This window comes from Aristolochia californica, unplaced genomic scaffold, assembly GCF_029961685.1.
Source record: "Aristolochia californica isolate CCGP_79_NKW_82.1479 unplaced genomic scaffold, dmAriCali1.0.hap1 SCAF_5, whole genome shotgun sequence".
Lineage (NCBI taxonomy): Eukaryota > Viridiplantae > Streptophyta > Magnoliopsida > Piperales > Aristolochiaceae > Aristolochia > Aristolochia californica.
Genome location: NW_027182214.1, coordinates 43,132,435 through 43,154,470, shown reverse-complemented (window position 1 = coordinate 43,154,470; position 22,036 = coordinate 43,132,435). Strand labels below are relative to the sequence as shown.

At 41.7% G+C, this 22,036-nt stretch overlaps 1 protein-coding gene and 1 long non-coding RNA gene across 6 annotated transcripts; one reads left to right on the top strand and one right to left on the bottom strand.

Annotated features, from left to right (window-relative positions):
* The first annotated feature begins 1,058 nt into the window (after positions 1-1,058).
* Positions 1,059-9,974, top strand: LOC137966066 (uncharacterized). Of its 4 annotated transcripts, XR_011116180.1 has the most exons (9): positions 1,059-1,495; positions 1,751-1,869; positions 6,327-6,419; positions 7,064-7,188; positions 7,414-7,490; positions 7,653-7,775; positions 7,855-9,032; positions 9,187-9,274; positions 9,377-9,974. It is a non-coding gene; the product is annotated as an uncharacterized lncRNA (long non-coding RNA). The 4 variants fall into 4 exon arrangements; XR_011116179.1 differs by having other exon boundaries at positions 8,929-9,032; positions 9,187-9,974; XR_011116178.1 differs by having other exon boundaries at positions 9,187-9,974.
* Positions 9,975-12,628: 2,654 nt separating this feature from the next.
* On the bottom strand, positions 12,629-18,562 carry LOC137965507 (auxin transporter-like protein 2). Of its 2 annotated transcripts, none has more exons than XM_068811767.1 (9): positions 17,803-18,562; positions 17,472-17,655; positions 17,137-17,322; positions 16,662-16,774; positions 16,364-16,547; positions 16,103-16,200; positions 15,612-15,819; positions 15,268-15,525; positions 12,629-12,810 (listed from the first exon to the last, which is right to left on the bottom strand). In XM_068811767.1, the coding sequence occupies exons 2-9, from the start codon at positions 17,637-17,639 to the stop codon at positions 12,724-12,726; spliced, it is 1,302 nt and encodes a 433-aa protein (XP_068667868.1). In that variant the 5' UTR covers positions 17,640-17,655; positions 17,803-18,562; the 3' UTR covers positions 12,629-12,723. The 2 variants fall into 2 exon arrangements, with proteins under 2 accessions (XP_068667868.1, XP_068667867.1); XM_068811766.1 differs by lacking the exon at positions 12,629-12,810 and adding an exon at positions 13,768-14,258.
* Between the last annotated feature and the right edge of the window lie 3,474 nt (positions 18,563-22,036).

The window sequence follows — 22,036 nt, the reverse complement described above, 5'->3', positions numbered from 1 at the left end:
AGAGCGAGGTGTGGGAACGAAATGAGGAGAAATGAGTGAGACGGTCTGAGCCAAAGAGAGCCCACGTGGGAGTCTATGTAGATGATTTTCAAAATCGGGCATAAAACAATTTCATGTAGATCATGAACTCTTGAGTAACGTATGTTTATATATATAACATGAATTTCGGCGCTCGTTGATTATGTCCTTTGAGTCATTAACCCCCCGTGACAGTTGTACTCTTCACCATTTTCAATCTTTTTAACTGTAATCGCTTGCTTGAATTATCTGTCTGGCTTCTCGCTTCCTTTCTCTTCCTCCTTTCTTCTTAGGCATTCTCTTTCTCTCAGTCATCTTCGTCGACTGGTTCAGATTCCTCTTCCGCCTCGTCCTCTGCGTCTCCCTTCTCTTTAGCATCCTCCAGTGGTTTCTCATTCGGATCTTCCTTCGTGTCCTCTAGCCCTCGCATTTTTGGCTCACCACAATCCGTTGCGGCCTGGAAAATCCCATTTTCCTTCAGAATGCCTTCTTCTTATTCACCGACCTCTACAAGTGCCCCTTCGCCTACTTTCGGCGTAACTACGCCTTCTCATCTTCCTCTTCCACACCTTCTTTTTCTTTCGGTGTGCCCCCGAACACATCTTCCTCTGCCGAATTTCCTTTCTTTGGTGTGTCTTCCTCCCCTGCCTCGACGTCCACTCCCTTGCCTTTGTTTGGCATTCCTGCATCTTCTTCAATGGGCACAACTACTGCCTCAATTTTCAGCTCGCTATTGGGGGCTTCTTCTGCTGCCACGGCGACAACTTCTTCGCCTTTCTCTACTCTGCTCTTTGGTGCTTCTTCTGCGTCTGTAAGTACTCCTTTCTCTAGTTCGGCCAAAGGCTCTTCTTCAGCGGCACCTGTTCCGTCTTTCTCTACTTCATCCTTATTCGGGTCTTCTTCATCCTCAGGGGCTGCAGCAACTTCCTCCCTCACCAGCTCGCCGTTTTCTGCTGCTTCTTCGGCATCCACTTCCCCTGGCTTAACGACCCCAGCTTCTTCGTTGTTCTCATCTAGTTCTGCTTCTCCGTTTTCCTCTTTCTCCACTCCATTTTCTTTTAGAACTGCTTCGGTCTTTTCAAAGAGCTCGAGTCCCGCTGCTTCGACGAATACTTCTTCGTCTTCGACTTCAGGCTTGTTTTCAGGCATCTCTTTGCTGCTTCTTCCTTTGGATTCCCTGTTTCTTCTTCTGCTGCTTGGACTTCTACAGCTTCTTCAAGCACAGCAGCATTTCCGGCTACAGGATTAGCCAAGCCAATTTCCTTGTCTCTTGGTATGACTGCTCCTTCGTTCTCTTCCACTGTCACAACTACACTCCTTTTGGTTTCTCAACACCGTCTTCTCCTGCTCCGTTGTTCTCTTCACAAACTGCGGCCTCTTCTGGTTCCACTTCATCTGGTGCTGATGGACTGCCTTCTGAAGCTACAACTGCCTCTGGTGCTTCCTCGTCAGCCGCAACTAATGCACTAAGCTTCAGGTTAGCAGCTAAAGAGTCAGCCTATGCATGGCATCGTCTACTGCTCCTTATTTGGTTAGATTATTTTTTTGTGCTGTGACGCTGACATAGATAAGCATTTTAAGTTAGCATAGTCGGGTAAACCTTTTTTCTTTTTCAAGAAGTACTATACCTGGCAAAACAGAGAATTTGGTATGCTTCCTTAATATTGTTGTCACTAATTTGGAACTGTAATTTATGATTCCTCACATAATATGCAATGTTTTGAAATCCTAGACTTCTGTGGCCTATACATGTCCTTCACTTTTCACTCTGGTGTCCAAGTTTGGATGCAAGAGCGCTTGTTGGCAAGCTAATTGTTACTGGTTATTGGTCTTAGAAGCTCCATAATTTGGGTAAGGATTCCTAACATTGGCTAGTCATTTTGTAATTTAACCGGTCCACTTCTGTGCCTATATTTTGTTTTATCATCATGGCTTGTGCTCTTGCTTGAGAATGTGTTAAGGTTTAGTATGTTGGTTTGGTGCTCATAGGTCTTTGCAAGGTGTTACATTGAAAATGTGTTTTTGAGTGAGCTGAACTGTGATAGAAGAATCATTCTTTTTAAATAAAAAGAAGACTGTTATAGAGGGCATGGCATGGTATGCATAAGGGAACTTATCAATGCGTCAACCGGGACAACAGAATTGGTCTAACAAATGGTAGATCACTTCATGGAAGTGTATAACTTGAAGTTACAATCCACAAGAAACAAAATACTTGCTGGATGTTCCTAAAGTATTCATAGTAAGCTTTTTTAGCCAAAGGCTCAGTGAGTAACGAGTACAACTTCAAGCCTAAGGCCCAGTAATGAGTATAACTTCAAGCCCAAGGCTTTTTTGTTTTTGCTAATGTTTCTCCAAGTTCTTTTTTTTTTGGAAAAGCAGATGAGGAAATTACTCCAAATTGTACTCTTTATTCTCGGGCATTTGAATCAAAGCCGGACCTACCCAAGTTGTACTCTTATACTTCCATTTTTATTTTAGCTCAGTTAAAAATTGGATTTTTGTTATTATAATGACAATAGAGATGGTTATACTAAACAGAGGCTCCCTCAGAGTAAAGAGTACAACTTGGACACACATTAGGGAAAACCAAAACAAATGAGATATGCAATCAAGGAAAACAACCAATGAAGTGGAAAAGTATTGGTTCAACAAGGCATTGGCAGACATCTCCACTTTTCACCTAGGAATCAATGAACAATTGGCACTTCTTGGAGTGTGAGCTGGAGAGATAATTAAAGATAGTCAAAGTTTTGCAAATGTCCCTGTTAAAATTGGGTCCGGGTTTATCCTTAAATTGACTAGCACAAGTTAGGAGGACTCTTCTCAACTAATAAGCTTAGGATCTTTTCAAATTTAAACCAATATGACACTATTCTTCCACAAACAACAACTCTTATGATTAGACAGCTAGCCTAAGATATGAATATAGTTTACTATGAAAGATAAATTTTTTTTTAATTGCCAACATTCTCTCTCATATCCACTCCTAAAGGATGACATATTTCAAGACATGGAGAGCATGCATTGGGTCTTAGGAGGTCAGAGGACACAAGCTTGAAAACCTTGAAGACGGGCCTTAACTTTCACTTCTGGGTGATGACAGGAAAGAAATATAGGACACCTGCCAACAACGTATTTCAAGACATGGAGAGCATACATATGGGTATTAGGAGCTCAAAGATGTAGTGCCGATGTAAGCTTGGTGACCTTGAAGAAGGGCCTTAACTTCGCTTCTGGGGGATGACAAGTGTAAAGAAGAATTGAGAGAGAAAGAGGGAGAGAAGTTTGAGAAAAGAGAAGAAGCAGCAGCAGCAAGAGCTGCATTGGAGTGTGTGCCAGCATAACATGAGCTCTCTTTTTTTATTTATTACTAAAAGTTATAATTACAGGAAAGGAGAAAAATGTCCGTAGTTACAAAAACTCCTGTAATTCACACAATAACAATCTGATTTGAATGAAACTTGAAACATAAGAGCTTAATGAAATTATCTATCAAACATAATCATGTAAGATAAATCAGTATATGTGAAATGACTAAAATACCCTCGGACTGGTATGTTAACACAAGAAAGGAGTAGAGAACACATGCTGTATTTCGCCATCAAATTCTCAAATGACACCTCCCCATGCCCAAGTTGGACCTACCATTAAATTGAACTTACACCATCCTCTTCAATGAGGGGCCCACTCATCAGTGAACCTAATAAGATGATAATGCGTGCTAATGTCCAACCTCCAATTCTCTTTGTCAATGGAAATTAGGAGAAGATTAAGCTTGGAGAGTTTACTAGCCTAAATAAGATGTTATTCATGTCTTTCTCCATGGTCACACTAATTGGTCGACAAATGTTTTCTTTGTTGTTTCTTTCAAAACCTAGAAATAGCCACATTTGTTGAGTCTCAGCCATCCTCCCCAGGGACTGCGGAGGGACCCATTCAACAAAGATTTCATTAGATGATAATGAGTGCTGATGGTCGATCTCCTAATCTCTTTGATAATGGAGCTTAAGAGGTGACTAAGCTTAGGGAATTTTTTGGTCTCAAATAACTTGCACACACCCTTTCTGATAATGAGGCAACAATGGCTAGCTCCCTCCTCAGCACTCTTGAGAATCTATACATCAAAGGCCAGGGAGATGACTTAAATCATTTAGGAGTAACTGTTGGAAAATTTCTCTGTTGCCTCATTCTACAAGACGCTACACCCTACCCCTGAAGTCCATGATGCTGCTGCATTAGTCTGGAAAACTCATAGGCATGCACAAAGCATCGTTTTTCTTCTGGTGTACAGCTAAAAAGAAGATCCTCATATTTGATAATCTACAAAAGAGGGGAACCTTGATCATCAACTCGCATTTCAAGCTCTGCGGGAATGAAGAGGGAATCATTGATCACCTCCTGCACTCTTCCTTCACCTCCCAGTCATGGCATCTTGTGCTCCAGCTATCTAACTAAAATCTTTGCCTTCCTGCCTCATTTCTGAAGCTCATTTTCCACTACAGCTTGCTGCCCTTCCCTCTCCTCCGCCAATGATGTGGAAGACCTGCCTTGCTATGATTTTTTTTAAAAGCATGAAATAGAGAATTTATTAAAAGAGAGGGGCAGTATACAAACTGAAGTCCTCACAAGCCAAGGTGACAGGCAAGAAACAAAACAATTACACCACAGTGAAACAAAATAACAATAGCAATGCAAACAATGAAAGCTAAGGCCTGATGACTGGACCTGGGGGAGTAAACCCTTCACGGGCTAAGCTATCAGCATCAGAATTTGCACTACATGGTGTGTAAAGCCAAGTGATAACCATAGATTGGGCCAAATCAAACACTTCATCCATCTGCACCAGGAATCTCCACGGGTGTTTGCCTGCTTCTTCCATCAAGACATAACAACAATGGAGTTTCCTTCAATGATGATAGGGCAGCTGAAACATTCATGAGCAAGGCAGATGCCGTTGAGGAGAGCACGAGTTGCTGCTGCAAGTGAGTCAGCTTCACCAAGAGGGCTAGCATATGAGAGGAGACTTTGTCCTTCTTGATTCTGGAAGATCCCACCAAAACCAGTAGGGGCCTGTATTGCCCTTTGTGCTGCCATCAAAATTAATCCTCACTAAACAAAGAAGGGGGAATTCCATGAGGATAACCTTCATGTGTTTTTTGGGGGTAAAGGGCAGCAATTTCACTCCAGTTTTCTCTAATGTAAGCACTGTAGAGTCTCAGGAAATCCTTCCTGGTAAGGACCTTGGTGAGGTGGAGAATTTTCTCCATCTCCTGATTTGGGTTCTTAGCCTTGTTGTTAAAGACCTGATTGTTTTGCTCAATCATCCATGGCAAGGCAACCATCACAGACCTCCAAAGATTCTTCTCATATTTTGGGAAAGAGAGGTGGGTCCATTGTTGGACGAGACTAGCAAAGTTAGCTGGAAGGAAGATGCTTACTTTGAAGAGCTGCAGCATAAGGCCCCAAATATGAAGATGAAAGGGCCTGAGAGGAGATTGTCAACAATTTCATCCATCTCTCTGCAAAGCCTGAACGAGGAGTTGATTATCATTGTTCCTCTCTTTTGAAGATTCAGATAAGAAAGGATTCTGTTTTTGGCAGCACAGTACCCAAAGAATAGGGTTTTGGGGGGTGCGCTAACAGCGTACTGATCATGCCGGGAACAATGCATTGTTGAGTAGATGGGGTCCCCTTTCTCATGTAGAAGGATGCAGCTGAGTATAGTCTACTATGATCCCACATCTAGATAATTAAATCATCACCTACTCCACTAACATATTGTCCTTCATGAATGCAAAGAAGATTGCCGGTGATTATGGCTTCCTCAACTCGCAAATTATGCTTCAGCCCTAAATCCCAGCTAGCATCTCTACAGGCTTGAGCCACATTTACCACTTTGTTTCGAGCTAGACTCAAAAGCAAAGGATACTCTTTAGTTAGAGTTCTCTCCCCCAACCGGCACCTGTTTTAGGCTTCTAATTGGAGTCACCTTCTTATGGCTGAAGAGAACTTTTAGCAAGTCGTTAGAATTGACATATTAATGTGTTACTGCTGTTTTTTTTTTCTTCCATATATTATTCTTTCATTTTCCTGCTTTATTTTTTTTCTTCTTTATATAGAAGTCTTGCTCCTTGAAAATGTTATGTTAGTTGCTTTCCTTCAAATAACTGTGCTGCTTGTTTTCATTATTATCATTCTTTTATTGGTGTTACTCGTATTTTTTATTATTATTTTTATATACTGCCTTCATAGTATGTTGTCCTTTTCCATCTTCTCTTATTGTTTTCTCCTTGATTTGGCTGCAGGTGTGTCTCAGTCCTCTGCACCTGCATCAACAAAAACTGCACCTAAATTTGGCTTTTCAGTTTCCACTACAACAACTAGGCAGCTGACATAGAGTAATTTAAATCTGTGGAATCTATAATAGTGGAGGATCTATTTGTACTGTTTTTTAGTCAAACATTACAAATTTTCAGATGGAATGAGCACACTTTTGCTGAGCTCTCAACTTCTCACCTTTTCTTTAACTTTTTCGTCTGTTTGGCATCCATATAATCTAGAGATAACAGTGTCAGGTCTTTGTCGAAAATTGAGTTTTTGGTATGATACTGAAACATTTATTATGTTCTATTTTATGCTTTATTTGCATAATAAATATTCTCAATATATATTATCTTGAATAGTTTTTTTCTTTTTTCCTACAAGATGGGGCTGAATCTTAGTGGATTGTGGCGGCAAGGGCACTCTAGCACTTATAATTCCCCTGTTTGTTTTTAGCTAGAACAAGGGTTTCTTTACAACATACTGTAGTGGGCAATTCTTTACCATTGGACATGGCTTGATTCTTTTGTTTTTTTGTTGGGCCTTCTGTTTTGGCCTGCTTTGTATCTTTTGTAAACTCTCTCTTATTGAAATTTTCACTTTATTAAAAATATATTGAATTGTTTTCTTTATGTAGTTGTGCCTTGTCTGTTTATCCTGTTCTGTAAGTTTGATGTTTCTGTTTTCTTCTCTTAGTTTCTTCTCCATGAATCCTCTGCAGGTGCGTCTGCTTTTCTTCTGCTGGTTTGTCAACTGAAAGTGCACCTAAATTTGGGTTTTCAGTTTCTGGCAACACGGCGAGTTAGCCATTATCTACAGTACCTTCAGCCTCCAGTAGTGGGTTTGGTAGCTTCTTTGATCTCTTTACTTGTTTGGGCTGTTATGAGGTTTTAAATCATGGAAGATTTAAGACATGAATTTCCTTGTGGTACTCGAAACAAAAAAAAAATGAATTTCTGTTTTATTGAAGCCTTTGTAATTATCTTGTCACTCCTGATGTGGGCAAATCCAAGCCAGCAACTCAAGCGGGCTTTCTATGCTGTCAGATTGAACTGTCGTCTTTGTTTACAGGACAACAACTTCAAACTGTCATTAAAACAACTGCTCCTAAATTACTTTCTGAGATCACAGGAAAAACTGTTGAGGAGGTTCTGTTCTCATTTTGTCCTTTAGATTCTTCTGGATTACATGCTATATTTTTTCATTTGAATATTTTATTTTTTGTTTATTTTTTAAAAAGTTTTTATTCTTTCTTACTTATGTAAGTTAAGTATATTGTATTGATCATTGCCATCATATTTTTATTGCAGATTATCAAAGATTGGAACTCTGAACTACAGGTGCACACAGAAAAATTTCGAAAACAGACTAGTTCAATAGCTGAGTGGGACAGGAGAATCTTAAGAAACAGGGATATTCTTCTTAGTCTTGAGGTAATTCTTCCCTAGAACATTGAGAAGTTTTTTTGGATCAACCATTTGGCTCAATGGCATTCGCATTTTCTTTATGCAGGGGGTCTTGGGTTCAATTCTCATTGGTGTCTAGGATGTATAGTATGGCCACGCCAAAAAAATTGAGACTTTGGGTTTGAAGCTGCACAAGAAATTGCCCTATAAGTTAGGTGCCTTGCCATTGTACTAGGAAATTGGAAATATTGGTTTTACTGATGCAACTATATTTGGCTACATGCTGAGTAGGCATTTGAAAGCCTATTTTCCTTCTTTTTCTTTTTCTCTGTGACTGTCTCGCTGCAGTTGTGACCCATCAGTAACAATTGCTTACAATCCTTCTGCAGTCAGCTATGCCATTATAGTGGTGTTACTTTGAAGTACAACATTCACTTCTAATGATGAACAATCCATGATGTTGAATCAACTTCACCTTGATTACGGGGATATTGCTAACACAATTAACTTTTAGAGCCATTTTTGCCTTTGTCTCAATCTTTCAACATTTTTCCTGCACTCAATGTTGTCAACTTGAGTTGATTGAAACACATCAATAAGAAGTTTGAAGATACAATTGAAAAAAGTAAAAAGAAGGTTGAAGAGAGAGAATGAGAGGGACAGAAAGTAGAGAAGAGAAAATTGAGAAAGAAATTGAGATGGGGGGCCTGGACGTCCCCCACCTTTTATTTATAGCATAGGGTTGTGTGAAATTTACAACATTGTCCCTACTTTAAGTGAAAACCCTAATTCTCTATATCTCTTATTCTACATGTCCCCTTTACATGAAATTTGGTCCATAGACATAGTTTGACATGTAGAATAACCAATGGTCTTGTTTTTTGACAATGACCTTTGTTTAGATTTCATGTCTCAGTGTTTTTATAATAATGTATCAATCTCACCTGGCATCATGATGCATAGAGATGCTAACTCTCTCAAAGACATGCTTAGGTGCTTGTTATGGATTAAGAATTAGACATCTTTTTTGATTGGCTACATCGCTAATGGTTGTGATGTATACTCTGAAATCTCCAAGTCATATCCTTCTTTTTATTGGTTTTATGAAATTTCTTTTACATTGTTTAATTCATAAATGTCTTTTTGAACAAATTAATTAATTACTTTATTTACCTCTTAGGTTGACAAGGCTTTGCAGAGTTTTGAAGAAGGCGCAGAGCGAATTTTCAAGAATGAAAGAGGATTGCTGGTTGAGGTTGATGTTGCATCTACGAGGGACTCCATGTGAATAATTTACCTACCTTCCTGTTTCGATGATTTGTATATTGTTGCTTCTCGGATTTACCCTCTGAATTTTCACTATTCTTGTATCTATGGGAAGGTGATCTTGGCTGGTACAATGAACTCATCACTTAGTTTCTTTCTGGCTACTTGTCAGGTACGAGCAGGCAGAGATCATTGAGAGGGAATTGGAAAAAATGGCAGAACAAATAAAATCAGTTATTCAGACCTTAAATGCAACTCAAGTGAGGCTTTATGCTCTTTCTTTTATAACTTTATGCAAAGGCCTATCAACTCCTTTTCCTAACATCTTTAACTTATTTCCCTTCTGGTGATATGGATGGTAGCTTGAAGTTGTAGATGGCATGATTCCTATTGATGTGGTTGTTCGTATTCTGAACAGCCAACTCAGTTCATTGATGTGGATCTCGATGAAAAGGTTAATTGCAGTATTTTGTTACTTGTTTGGGAACCTTTTACCTTAGTTTATCAGTGTCCAACTCTCTTAGCCTTGTCAAGCTCTCATCTTTTGAACTAGCTTGGTGGTTACTATTTGCTCTTTCCTTGGCGAGGTTTTGGATGCGTGGATGACCTCCTTGTGCTTCTCTTACCGGGTGAGTAACATATTGTGGTGGAATGTAATCTTCGCAAAATCCCTTTTTATGATTTTTTCGCTTCACTTGCATTTGGAGGTCCCATCTGGAATCTCAATAATTTCATTTGTAGTTGGTTGTTACCCGGTCAGTTGTTCGTCTATGTCCGTCTTGATGTTGTTGTTGGACTCATTTTTGAATCCATTCTTCATGGGCAAATGTATAAAGTGTAAGCACCGTTTTGTGGGTATTGCCCTCAAGAAGATATTTCAATTCCAAACCAAACAACCCTTTTAAGTTCCCAACATATTACGGCTTGAAGAGCGGCTTATTAGGAGGTTCCAAAACTGTTGAAGTGAGTGCTCTTCTATTCGGCCTCCAAATCTTTAAAAAACGGTTTCATAACAAATTGTTTATTGAAGGAGACTCAAAACTGTCATCAACTTGTGTTCAAAAGATAACTGCCTCTTTTGGTGTAACTGGCTAATTACTGATTGTATTGTTGACATTGTGTCATCCATTCATTATAATTGGAACCTCGTTCTTAGATTAGTCAATTCTTTGGTTGATAAATTGGCAAAATTCGGAATTTTTCAGCAATCTCTCATTGTATATAAAGGTTTTCCTTCTTGTAATCTACTCGTTTGAGTTCTCTTAATAAAATTCAGTATCATTTAAAAAAAAAAATTCCAACATAATGTGAAAGTGTAAAAAAAGCAAATATGAAGGAGATGACTTGGATTGCCCATTCAGAAGTGGCTCCAAAAATGTTTGAGTTAGTCGAATCAAATTCATGTGTGAAGTTGAGCCCAAAGTTATCCCAAAATAATTAGACGACTTAAAAAGTCACTTTCCGAACTAATAAACTTAAAATCTTTATATTCATTAAAGGGAATTTAACCAAAATAACATATTTTGAAAAACAACGATGTCATCGAAATATTTTGAAAATTACCCAACTTTGACCAGTCGACCGCACATATGTGCAATCAAAGGTGACACGTAAACTTTGATTGCTTATATGTCACCACTTCATCAGTGCAGTGAAGTTAGATGAACACGTCGTTTGCCATGTTATTATTTTGTCACGTCATCTACCACGTAAGTTGCTATGTTAGTAAATAAAAAAATTGAATACTTAAAAAAAAATACACTTTTAGGAAGTCACTTTCCCAACTAATAAACTCAAAATCTTTATATGCATTTAATCCATATGGGATTACTTTTGAACACTTTTCCTCACTTGTAAGTCCTATTTTGTGATTCTATAAGTGGATAATTGGGGTAAAGACTTACATATGAGTACCCGTTCTAATACCATATCTCAAATATTGTAAAAAAAACAACAGTAAACAATCTCTGAATAGGCTTGAAAGATTGTGTAGGATTGTCTACTAGCCACAGTACTTGCTACTAGATGCGATAAAATCAACTTTGTTCCATTGGTTTGATTCCATAATACCCTCCGCTGTTAGAATGCACAGGCCCGAGCAGCTTTTGTTGAGTGACTTACTTTTCATCAAAAGATTTAGATCGGACTTCCACTCGTTTCTTGTTTTTCTTTCTTCCTTTTATGAAAAGGAATCGAGGAAAAGAAAGATACCTTTAGAAAGTAGAGAGACTGAGGATACCTGCATCGGCCATTTCCTTTTTTCCCGTCTCATCATCGTCTCTTTATCATTTCTTTTCTCCATGGAGCAGTCATAGTTAGACGTAATTAATGGTTTACAGAAAAAAGAAAAAAGCTTGGGAGTGGGAAGGAAGAAAGACCCTACTTCCACGTCTCTTATAGCTCTGCATTTTTCCAGTCTTAAGTTCTACAGAGACGCCTCCCGTTCCCAAATCGATCGGTTCCTTTTCTTCTCTTATCCAAAAGCAAAAAGTAGTCAACAGACGATACGTGTTTCCTTACTCGAATTCTTTTCCGTTTTAAAAATGGAACTGAGAGGATTGCAGGGAGGGTCCACTGCACTCCAGAGCGTTGAACGGCGGCCGTGGGGTTTATTCTGAATCCGATGATAGGCGAATCCCTCTGGTTGAGTTCCTCGTGTGCTCCCGTAACATCATTGATTCATTTCAACACCGACACAATCGCTTTGGCACTGTTTAATATTTTGACTCGTGGGTCGCTGCTGTTGGAGGAGCTGGTGATGAACTTCAATTGACCCGGGACTGGAGTTTTCGCTCAGCTTTAATCTCTCATTCCACCTATTTGTTCCCAACACGATCTTTTCATCTCTTTTCAGTAGATGCTGCTTGATCTTCGAGCTTGACCCGACTGACGCCCACTCTCTAATCTTTCCCAGCATTTTAATCACTAAAGTGGATGTTATTGCAGAGTAAAATCTCTTCGAATTGATTTTTCAATTCTGACTTCTCAATCGATTGAAAGTGCTGAAGTAGACTCGGAGAAGTTTCGTAAAGAAGAAGCTACTTCCCGTTGATCCTCAATATAAGTAATGAAGGATCACTGGCTCAATCAGCTTCTAATAGTAATTTAATCGAGCACTTGAATGTGTTAAAAACTGCCATCGTTGTGTGTTTGGAGCCTGGTTGTAGCATTCAGATGCTCATGTTAGAGATTCTCTAGCCGGACAATTAGCTGCTTTCCCCTTCTTTGGATGCCCACAAACTCCTGCAAGTGGAAAGACTAAAAAAACGCAAATCCGCCATGAGAGAGACGTTTGATGTTCCAGATGATCTGTTTCCTGCGACTCTGAGCTAACTTTTCCTTGCTGAGAATTTGTTCATCCTCGACAAGAACACCCGATTAGCAGAATCAGCTTCCACATGTATCACATGGGTAACATAAATGATTACTTCGGAATCCAATTTCTGTCCTGTGGCTCACAAGCACACATTTCCAAACTGGTCTATGAAATGGCTTCACATGTCGTTCGATTTAACAAATACTAACGCATTTTGACCGGAGAAGAAGTGCCTGAGATATTATTGGATTCACACCATTAAAATACAGAGGCCAGCAGCCATTATATCGGCTGTTGGCCATTCACTTACGGTCAGGTCTTTCTTTCCCGCTACTCAGCATAAATTTACACATGGGTATCTGCGAATGGCTTCGTTCGCTCTGTTCTTTTTTGTTAAAATAAAGAAAAGAGTGTCGGACCATTAAGCCAATCGCTTGTTCTCGAACTCGTGATTTCAGTGCATCCTCGCTCAGCCTCCATCTGTCAAACATTTTAGTTAAAACCTTGACTATGGAACCATTAAAGAAGAAGATAAAGAAAAGAGGGAAGTATCGTTTTCCTGGTGTTGTCGGGCCAGCCAACTGCTTCAAGAAAGACCAGAAATGAACCCTTTTGAATTTCAATTCATGCGGGAAAGAGAAACCCCGAATTTCTTCATCAGACAGACTAAAAAATGAATACCAGTTAATAATCGGATAGTATTCTTCTATAGTTCTCGACCCAAGAAGGACCACTTTGATCAATACAGGAAAAATCTAAGTTCCGTCTTCAGTTTCCACAGAGACACGGTTGCGGCTTCAGAACAATTGCAGAAAAAAACTGAACATATGCTTAGCTTCAAACTGACAACACAGATGTTGTTCAAGAACATAAACGATTATTGACAACCGAACTCATAGTCCAGTTTACCATCTCCGTAAAGACTAGCATGTTCCAGATTCTGCTTCATGGGTTAACATTTTTAATAATATAATTTGTAAATGCTCTTTCTTTCGAAACTTTCTCATGGAAATTCATGCCCCAGTGGTATCCTTATCCCATTTTCGCGAGCATGTCATGTACAGAAAAAAGAAGAACAGTAAATGAAGATCAAGAGTTAAAACGCACATCCTCCATTTACTCTCATTGAACCCTACGTGGAGGGCATGTATGGAGACACACACGAAGAATCTTCGAGCTTAAATTAATAAACTTTCCATGTCCACATATGACTGAGACTGAATAAAAAGTAAAGGAGCGGAGAAGAAAGAGGAAACAGAAAGGAGGAAAAGACAGAACAGAGACGAAGGCTCGTTAAGGAGTCCGGATCACGTGACAGGGCGGCAACAAAACGTGCTAGACATGTGACGACAAACCTCCCATCTCCGAGAATCCAGTCAAACGGTCTTCTACGAAAGCTATTCACGTCAAAGCCGTCCGATGGTGACAACACGGACGGGCCCACCACTCATCAGCATTTTGTTCTAATTAATTATCACTATCACACGCCCTTTTACATTTTCAAGGGGGGAATCGGAAAATAAAAACATAAAAAAACCAAACCATTTAAAATTTCCTTTCACGAAAAACACCCTTAAAATATTTTAATTTAATAACTCTAATCCCCTTCTCCCTTTTTTTTTTCTTTTTTGACACAGCACAAGGAATCATCACCGGAGAGAACGGGTGGCGCCTCCCCCTTCGCGTCGTTTATAGTACAATCACACGACGGTGACTCAGTGATGCTGAGCGGGTTGGGCACCGGGTTTGGCGCACTGGTAACACTTGGCGAAGAGTCCGAACGTGTCCACCTGCTTCACGAAATTGGTCATGCTCGCCCACCCTCCGAAGCCAAAACCCACGACGAAGACCCACACCACGATGAACGCGTTCACCACGAACATCGCCGCCCAGCTAGGGAGGAAGAACGGGGGCTTCTCCGCCGCATTCTGTCAAACACAGAACAACCTCCGGTGAGTTACTGAGTCAAGACTCGTGTGGTCTTGTCCTGAATTATTGGAGGCGGCGTCACAAAAAAATTGAAAGAAACGTCCCAACGGCTCTTAATATATCCAAATCCGCAGCATTGAATGCGAGGATGGGCGTCTAGTGAGCTTCTCGTGACACTCACAAGGTCAAGGGGCCCACCTGTTTTAAATTCCACGTGTCCTATTATCCGTGGATCCCTAACAGAACCACAACAACTTGGGAGCGCGAAACTGATGATGATGGGCCAGAGGAATTTTGAGCCTATGGAAAGGACCTTTTAGTCCTTTCTCGGTTGAAAAAGACACGGAAATGCCGATTTTCAATTTTCATAAGACTTCCTACGTTAGGGTAAAATCGTAAAGCTCCAACTCCGATTTCATAGAGAAGAAATCAGAATTATTTTGACGGCCATGTCCGACGGGAACATGTTGATAAATGACAGGACACTGACTCGTTAAGACAGAAGCTGAAATCCCAGACTGCCCTCCACTTTTGAGAAATACACAAGAGAGGACTTCCATGACGTAAACCAGATTCGGATTCCATCGCATTACAGAAATTGCCATTTTCTCCGGTTGAAAGCTCCACCAATGAGAAAATGGAGAAAAGATAACCACTACTTGACTAGTGTGAGCTCCGGCGAAGAAGAATCGGCTAAACGGGGAAATACAGAAAGAGGAGGGGGATGGGGGATGGGGGATGGGGGATGGGCGTCAGGAAAGAACTTGACGGTTTTGAGCTTTTGGGGAGTGCGGAAGACAACAAGATAGCGAAAAACCAACCGATCCAAAACTTTAACAATTGGGACGGAAAAATATCAAACTGTCCTTCTTTCCCTAAAGCACAAAAAACCAAAATCATGTCCGGCGATTGCTCATTGGGAGACTGGAACCTTTGTGCTATGTCGGCATATGCAGCAATGGAAGGGCAGTTTGGTGACTTCAGATATGGAGTATTTATTTTTATTACCTGTCTGGCAGAGGCCTTCCTGTAAGTTAGCATGTGTGCGAGGGACGGGATGATATAGACGGTGAAGCTGACCAGCAGCGCCCCGACGGCGGAATTAATAGGACCGAAAAAGGGGAAAATGATGGCCAGAAACCAAATCGGAATGACAACCGGCAGCCTCGACACCGCTCGCAGGCAGATGCTCTTCGTGTCGTGAACCCCGATCACTTTCTCCCACACGAAGTACAGCGGCGTGCAGGCGAATCCAAAGGTTATGAACTGAATTAAAAAACGTTACAGAAAACGAAAATCAGAATCCGATGCTGAGAGATAAAATGCGTCGGAGGAAGTTGGAGAAGGCGGACCTGGTGGATGAGCATGAGGATGACGGCGGCGTCACGCCAGCCGGACGGAGGAAGCAGGGAGAAGGCGTTGGAATGGTTGAGGAGCTCATCACCGAAGGCCCAGTAGACCGCCGACGCTGACGGTAGAGTCAGAGTGAAGACATACAGCGTCGCGAGCAGGTAGATGTACTTGAACTTCTGCGGCTTCCACATCGCGTGCATGATTTCCCTGCGAAGCCAGGACGCAAAGCTCCGTCAGGGAAGGGTCATAGCGTCAAAATATCTTACGACGGCTAAGGTTAGTTTCGTCATCTTAAATAAAAAATGGAAGGTGAACCACCACAAGGGAACAAAAGCTGCAAGCAACATGAGCTCTGTAAACCAAGTAAAAGCCAGCAATTGCAGCTAAGAAGATTTTTTTCCCTTTAATCCTTAGTAATAATGGATTAATCGCAGGGGAATCTGGGGATAAACGTACGACGACGAAGAACAAGAAGAAAGGGAAAGCTTACACGGTTACAGCGTGGCCGCCGAAAGTGTAGAGGATGTTGGTGGCGCCGGTGAAATAGAGAACCAGTTTTGTGGGAGCCGTGTGAACAACGCCTTTGTGCTGTAATGGGAACGAAGAGGAGACGGAAAGCAACTATCCTCATCAGTACACTGGCTACAAATGCGGCCGCGTCTGTTTATTTCTAATTACGGAAACTTAGAGAGCAAAATCAAGAAAGAATGACGGAGAAGAAGAATTTTAAAACTGCAATTAATGGAAGTACCTGGCCGTGGGTGAGAGCCGCAATCGTCATATACCAGGCGGTGTAAGTGGTCATCCCGAGACCGAGGAAAGACCAAAGACGGTAATTGTGGAAGGAAGGTATGAAAACGGTGGTTGCGCAACAGGCTCCGAAGATGTACGTCCATGTACGCTTGTCCAGCCGGTCGTTTATGTAGTAGATATTACTGTAAGTTGAAGAAAATCGGAAGTCGGACGGATTTCCGGCCAGAAATCCGTTGATTACCTTTCTCAAATTTAAACAGTAAGTAAACGAAGAAGAAAATTGCCATACTACGCACCTGGCGCAAGCGATTAGTTGGATAACGGAACCAAAGAGGAGGAAAGTGCAATTGAAGGCGAGTCCGGCTGCCTTCCAGTAAGGGCCTAACAGTCCGTCCAGAACTTCGAACCACTGCAATCAAGAACAAATTCAGACTTTTTAGTTTTCGTATGGTTTTTATGCGGACATCCCATTAACTAAAAGTGGGTCTGGATTTAGTTCCTGAGTAAGATTTTCTTTTTTTATTCTCTCAAGGGTCTGCTCTGACGGTCAGATCAGAAGAAAGAATGGCAATTGTCTTCTCATTTATTAGCTTTTACATCAAGCAAGCACAGGATATTGGTAAAATAAATTCAGGCTCATGTTCTAAATCTCGTTCGTCTCTATTGCCCTCTCGGGCTTATATATGTCAAAAAATGGTGATAGGGGGAAAATATTTTTGAGCTCCATTGATGAACTTTCAAGGTACTGGTGATGGAGAAGAAAGACTAAACCTGAATGACGTGGTTCTTGAAGCTAACGTTCTCTTTCTCCTTTCGGTTTCTATACTCTACATAGAGCACACTTATGAGGTATGCAGTCCAGCTTCCCATAATCCCGTAAAACAACTGAAGTAGAATTCCGGAGAGCATTCCAAGCTGGGAGAAGGAGTAAGGCAGAGTCAACAGGACCTGAGCGACCTGTAAACGGAAAATCAAACCGAAAACAGAAATGGATCAGACCAGGAGATAAGGCAATTACAGGAACTAAAACACTATGCCCTAGCTTCAAAGAATAATACCAATCTCTCTCTCTCTCTCTCTTAAAAAATTACAGGAATTTTGCTCACTTGATTCGATGCGCAGCTAAACCAGGCGTCATAAACGGAACCTCCATGCCAAAGGAGGTCTTTCATGTTAAAACCCGAATGTTCTTCTCTTTCTTCCTCCTTTCCATCGTGCTCCGTCTCGTTGAAGCTCGGGACAATCGCCTCCTCCGCTTGCTTTTGTGGCAACATCTTCAAACGTCAAAATCTGCAAAAAACAGAAAAACGAAACGGAAAGTAAGACAAAGTCCGGCTCCAAGGAATCGAAAGCGAAAATTCAGAACAAAAACATCAACAAAATCCACTCCCACTTCGATTTCCTGAGATCTGTCCCCAGCCTCTCCAGAGGTCTCACCTAATAGACTCGAGATTTTGTCGCACGTATCCGAAACCCACTGCTTTTTAGGCTGGGACGATTGCGAGCGTTACTCTTTGCAAATGGGTCCGATTCTATCTCTCCCTTGTCCTTTAGGCGGAGAGAACGAGAGCAGCAGCGAGATGAAATTCGACGCGTGGGAGAACTACGCGCATTAACAGGTGTTCGGAGAATCCTCCACTCCGATTTTTAGGCCTGAAATACCACTTTAAATGCCTGTATTATTACCGAATCTCTCAGTCTCCATTCGGCCGGAAATGCTCAGCTCTCGAAAACCGAGTTTCCGAGCGAGTCCTTCACTGAAGCTCAGAAGACAGCAGAGGCCAGAAAAGATATATATATATATATATATCGAGAGAGAGAGAGAGAGAGAGACAGTCCTTACTGAGTACCGCCGGAAAACAACCCCTCTAAAAAATTCCCTTTCTTTCTTCCTTTATGGTCGACTTCCTCCCTTGCTGCTCTCAGTTTCTGTAAAGAATGGAGATCAGGCGAAAAGGACGTCGAACAGATCAGAGACAAAGGGTTTATAGGCGGAAAACCCGTCGTAACCTCCAAACGGCAACGACAAAATACCCGTCCGGAAATCAGTTCTCCTCTGCAAACGAAATCCAACGGAATGAAAAGCGAGAGAAGAAAACCTCTCTCGTTTCCTTTTTCTTCTCTCTCAGTCTTATCCCTCTGTCCCTCTCCTTTTCGTTAGAGTCGGCAGAGAGGTTCTGAACTTCTCTCTGAGTCCTCTCCAGCCGGGCGCTCTCTCCTCTTTTAAAATGCTCAGATCCAAATCCCAATCAAAATAATTCCCTCGGAATTTAATTTCCGTGTTTAGTCTTCAATATTTCTTTTTTTTTTTTTTTTTGGCCTGAAAAAAACAATTTAACGTCTCGAGGCTGCATCAACGCACTCTAGCTGTCGCTGACTCGCCGTGCCACCGGGTGGGTTGGGTTCGTGGGTCAGCCAAAACCGCGACCGGGTTAATGATTAATGACTTAAAAATTCCGGATCGGGGACAGAAACCCAACTGTGTTACCCACATCGGCGAAGCCTCGATCTGTCGGCTTAAGCCACGGATGCGGGGCCCGCCACTCTTCGCACGCTGTTAAAGCAAACGAGGTCACCGGTCACTGCAACGACGGGGTTCCTTTGCTCGGACGGCTCGGTTGGCCGGGAGATGGTGGCGATGACCACCTTAGGTTGCTCGATATTTTTTGTGGTTTTGGTTTACGTTAATTAGTGGAATGCGAATCAAAATTAATTGAAAAAATCGAAGATGGAGATAGTGTTGAGGGAGGATCAGTCGGCGTGACGGGGTTGCCTGGTCTAAAAATGGAGCTCGGTGAAGGAGAGGATGCTACATTGAAACCTTACAAAGCCCCCATATTCCCCGGTTGGAAGGGGATTTGTCGGCTCGGTGCGGTTCAGCTCCTTCCCACTAACCCGACTCCTTTGATTCTGTGTACTGTTCTCCGCATTTATCTCTCTCTCTCTGTGTTCATTGATTGAAGCAGACATTCGTCTCTCTCTCCAGACTGATCTTTCCGTAAATTATCTGGTTTAGTGGAGGCGTAATGATTAATGACCGGATTTTGACGCCGAAGCGCCACTACGGAAAAATTCGGCATATGTTCCTTTCTCCAGCTACACATCGCCCTTTTTTCCTCTTTGATTTGGTAGCCTCCAAAAAATCCCAAAAGCATCTCCGTTCTCCTCACACTCCCTTCGTGTAGTTCTCACTCGCTCTCGTCTTTTCAACAAAAACGCTACTACCAGCTGCTCTTTTGAGTTTTTTACTCTCTCTCTCTCGTGCACACAGACTCACTCCCGGCTCTCGCGTAAAGAAGTTCATTAATCTCACTAGTTTAAGATTAGTTTAAGGCTTTGACGCCGTCGGGGAATCCCTTTTCCGGGGTGGGGACCCGGAAGCTTGAATCGACATCACAGTGAGACGGGAAATGCCTTTTGGATGAGTGAGTGGGTGTGCATTCGATACTCGATAGTCGATACCTCTCTCTTCTTCAATGAAACTCACCTTCTTATCTGATGCATCTGTTCAACTCGCAATTATTTCATGCTTAGCTTAATTGTGACATGACCAATGCTAGTGTCACCTCCCCTTCTCTCTCATGCCAAGAATGGAAGCGGATGACTGTAAGGGAAGAAAGGAGACCCGTCTGTGCGGATTGTAGTGTATAAAACTTCAAAAAGAGAAAGTAAAAGCAGCAGAAGGCAGAAAGAAAGGTTGAGGCATTATAAGATGTTGATTAGCTTGAGGTTTAATATAAGCAGAAAGCAGAAGCTATTGATTGTTCTTCTTTCAACGATCCCCCACTACCCTTTTCTTCCTCCCTTTGAAGTTATCATTTCTGTCACGCCTCATCCATTCTCAATAGTTATCTTGCAATCTTCTTCCCATAACCACTTTTAGTTGTTAATTAAGCTTCTTTAATCTTTACAATATCGGCTTAATGATGACAGATACCTAAGTATGATCAGCCGCTGCTTTTTTCCCCAAGCAAAAGAGGGTGATTGGTATTTGATAGGTTGTCACAGACGACTGATGTCAGGTAGACGAATTGAAATTTTTTAAAGACTTGGCTGTCGAGGTAAGCGCGTCGGCCTGTCTCGGCGAAGCCTTTGGCCGAGTCCCGAGAGCCGCCACCGAGTCCGTGTTTTCACGGGGACAGGTCGGAGGATAAAAATTAAAAAATATTGGCGACTTGGATGTCGTCGTGCTTATCAAAGAACGGGTTGACTTTGCGTTTGAGGCTGCCTGACTCGGGATCCGAGCGGTGAACGAGTCGGTGGGACGCAATTCCCGAGCTTTCTATTCGGTTCTGGGTTCTGACCTCTCCCCCCGGGATCACTTCTGGCTCACGCCTGGTAAATTGTTTATTACGGCCGAGTAATAGAATTAATGAAACAAGCAATTCAAATTTCTTCGAGTGCCTCCTCTACTTCCATGAGAGATGCTGATCACTTCCATTTTCTAAATCTGAAACAAACCAGAGCATGGAAAAGTTGACTTTTCATCGGGCGACCGCTTGCTGTTAAACGAAGCCATGTCGACGATGGAGTGCAAGTCCAGAGTCTAAACTCGAGGTCGATCAAATGAGTACAGTTTCTAGTTTAATCCTGCTCGAAAGTTATATTTAATATGAACACGACGGTTTGGATTAGAGAAGGCTACGGCGGGATTGAGTTGCCTGGCTTGACGGGCACATCGCCATGTGAGCGAGTGGAGTTTTCGTTTCTCAGTAATGTCTCTGTGAATGAAGAGAGAAGCACGATAGGGTTTGGGCCTCACCCAGACCGAGAAAGGTTCTGCTATTGCCGGCTGGTCTGCTCCGGCAGGATTTGGGTTTTCTAGTTCGGTTTCACTGCGTAAGCTGAACCACTGCATCGTTTTAAGTGGTTGGAGAAACTCTAGAAGATTGAACTTGAGATTCCAATGGTTCAAACCCACCTCGAAATAATTTTTTCAGCTTAATTTGAATGAAATTTCAGATTTACTGTCGGCTCAATGATTTGCTATGATCTGCTTACTTGAATCGAGGGATTCGTTTTCTTCATTAGCTTGCACTGATCCAGCAAACCTCTGTGATTTGCCCTTCTTTTTAAAGAACAAACTGTAGTTGCAGTTGCATGCATAAAACCATTAAATGGAAATTAAAGCAATGCTCCACCCACCCTCTAGACGGAATAAAGAATTTTCTCACCATTGACGCACTGCAAGTATGGTTCTGAGCTCCCGAGGAGTGAAGAACACTGCGAGTTGAATGCCAAATGTGAAAAACCTGGAAGGAAGTCACACATTTCCTCATTAATTTACTGAAATTGTGGGCTATGAATACGATAGGAACCTGTAACCAGATCAGGTAGAATGGTTTTCCGTCCATCCCTCTCTGGAAAAGAACATGTTTGAATTTATAGTACTGAATCTTAAAGGAAATATTGATTGTTGATGGGTATCGCTTATCTAATCCAATTTCATGACAGCGAGTCTGCCGTAATCAAACAAATGCTGCATGAGTGATACCACGAATAGCTAGAACAGATCAAAATCTTCAGTGCAATAAAAACAAGAAAGAACAACTTCGATTCACTGCAGGCAGAAGCAATTAACAGGCCCAGCGGCCAAAAATGGTAGTCTTCAAATAATGCAACTTCCTGACGAAAGATTCGTCGCACTAATTCAAGATTTGTATCCGATTGA

Bases quoted from the DNA above. Each gene is read 5' to 3' on its own strand.
- LOC137965507 (XM_068811766.1), bottom strand. From the start codon at position 17,639: ATGTTGCCACAAAAGCAAGCGGAGGAGGCGATTGTCCCGAGCTTCAAC. The intron at 17,323-17,471 runs GTGAGCAAAATT...TTCCGTTTACAG, and splicing joins TTAGCTGCGCATCGAATCAA to GTCGCTCAGGTCCTGTTGAC. The intron at 16,201-16,363 runs GTACTTCCATTA...TTCCCATTACAG, and splicing joins CGGCTCTCACCCACGGCCAG to CACAAAGGCGTTGTTCACAC.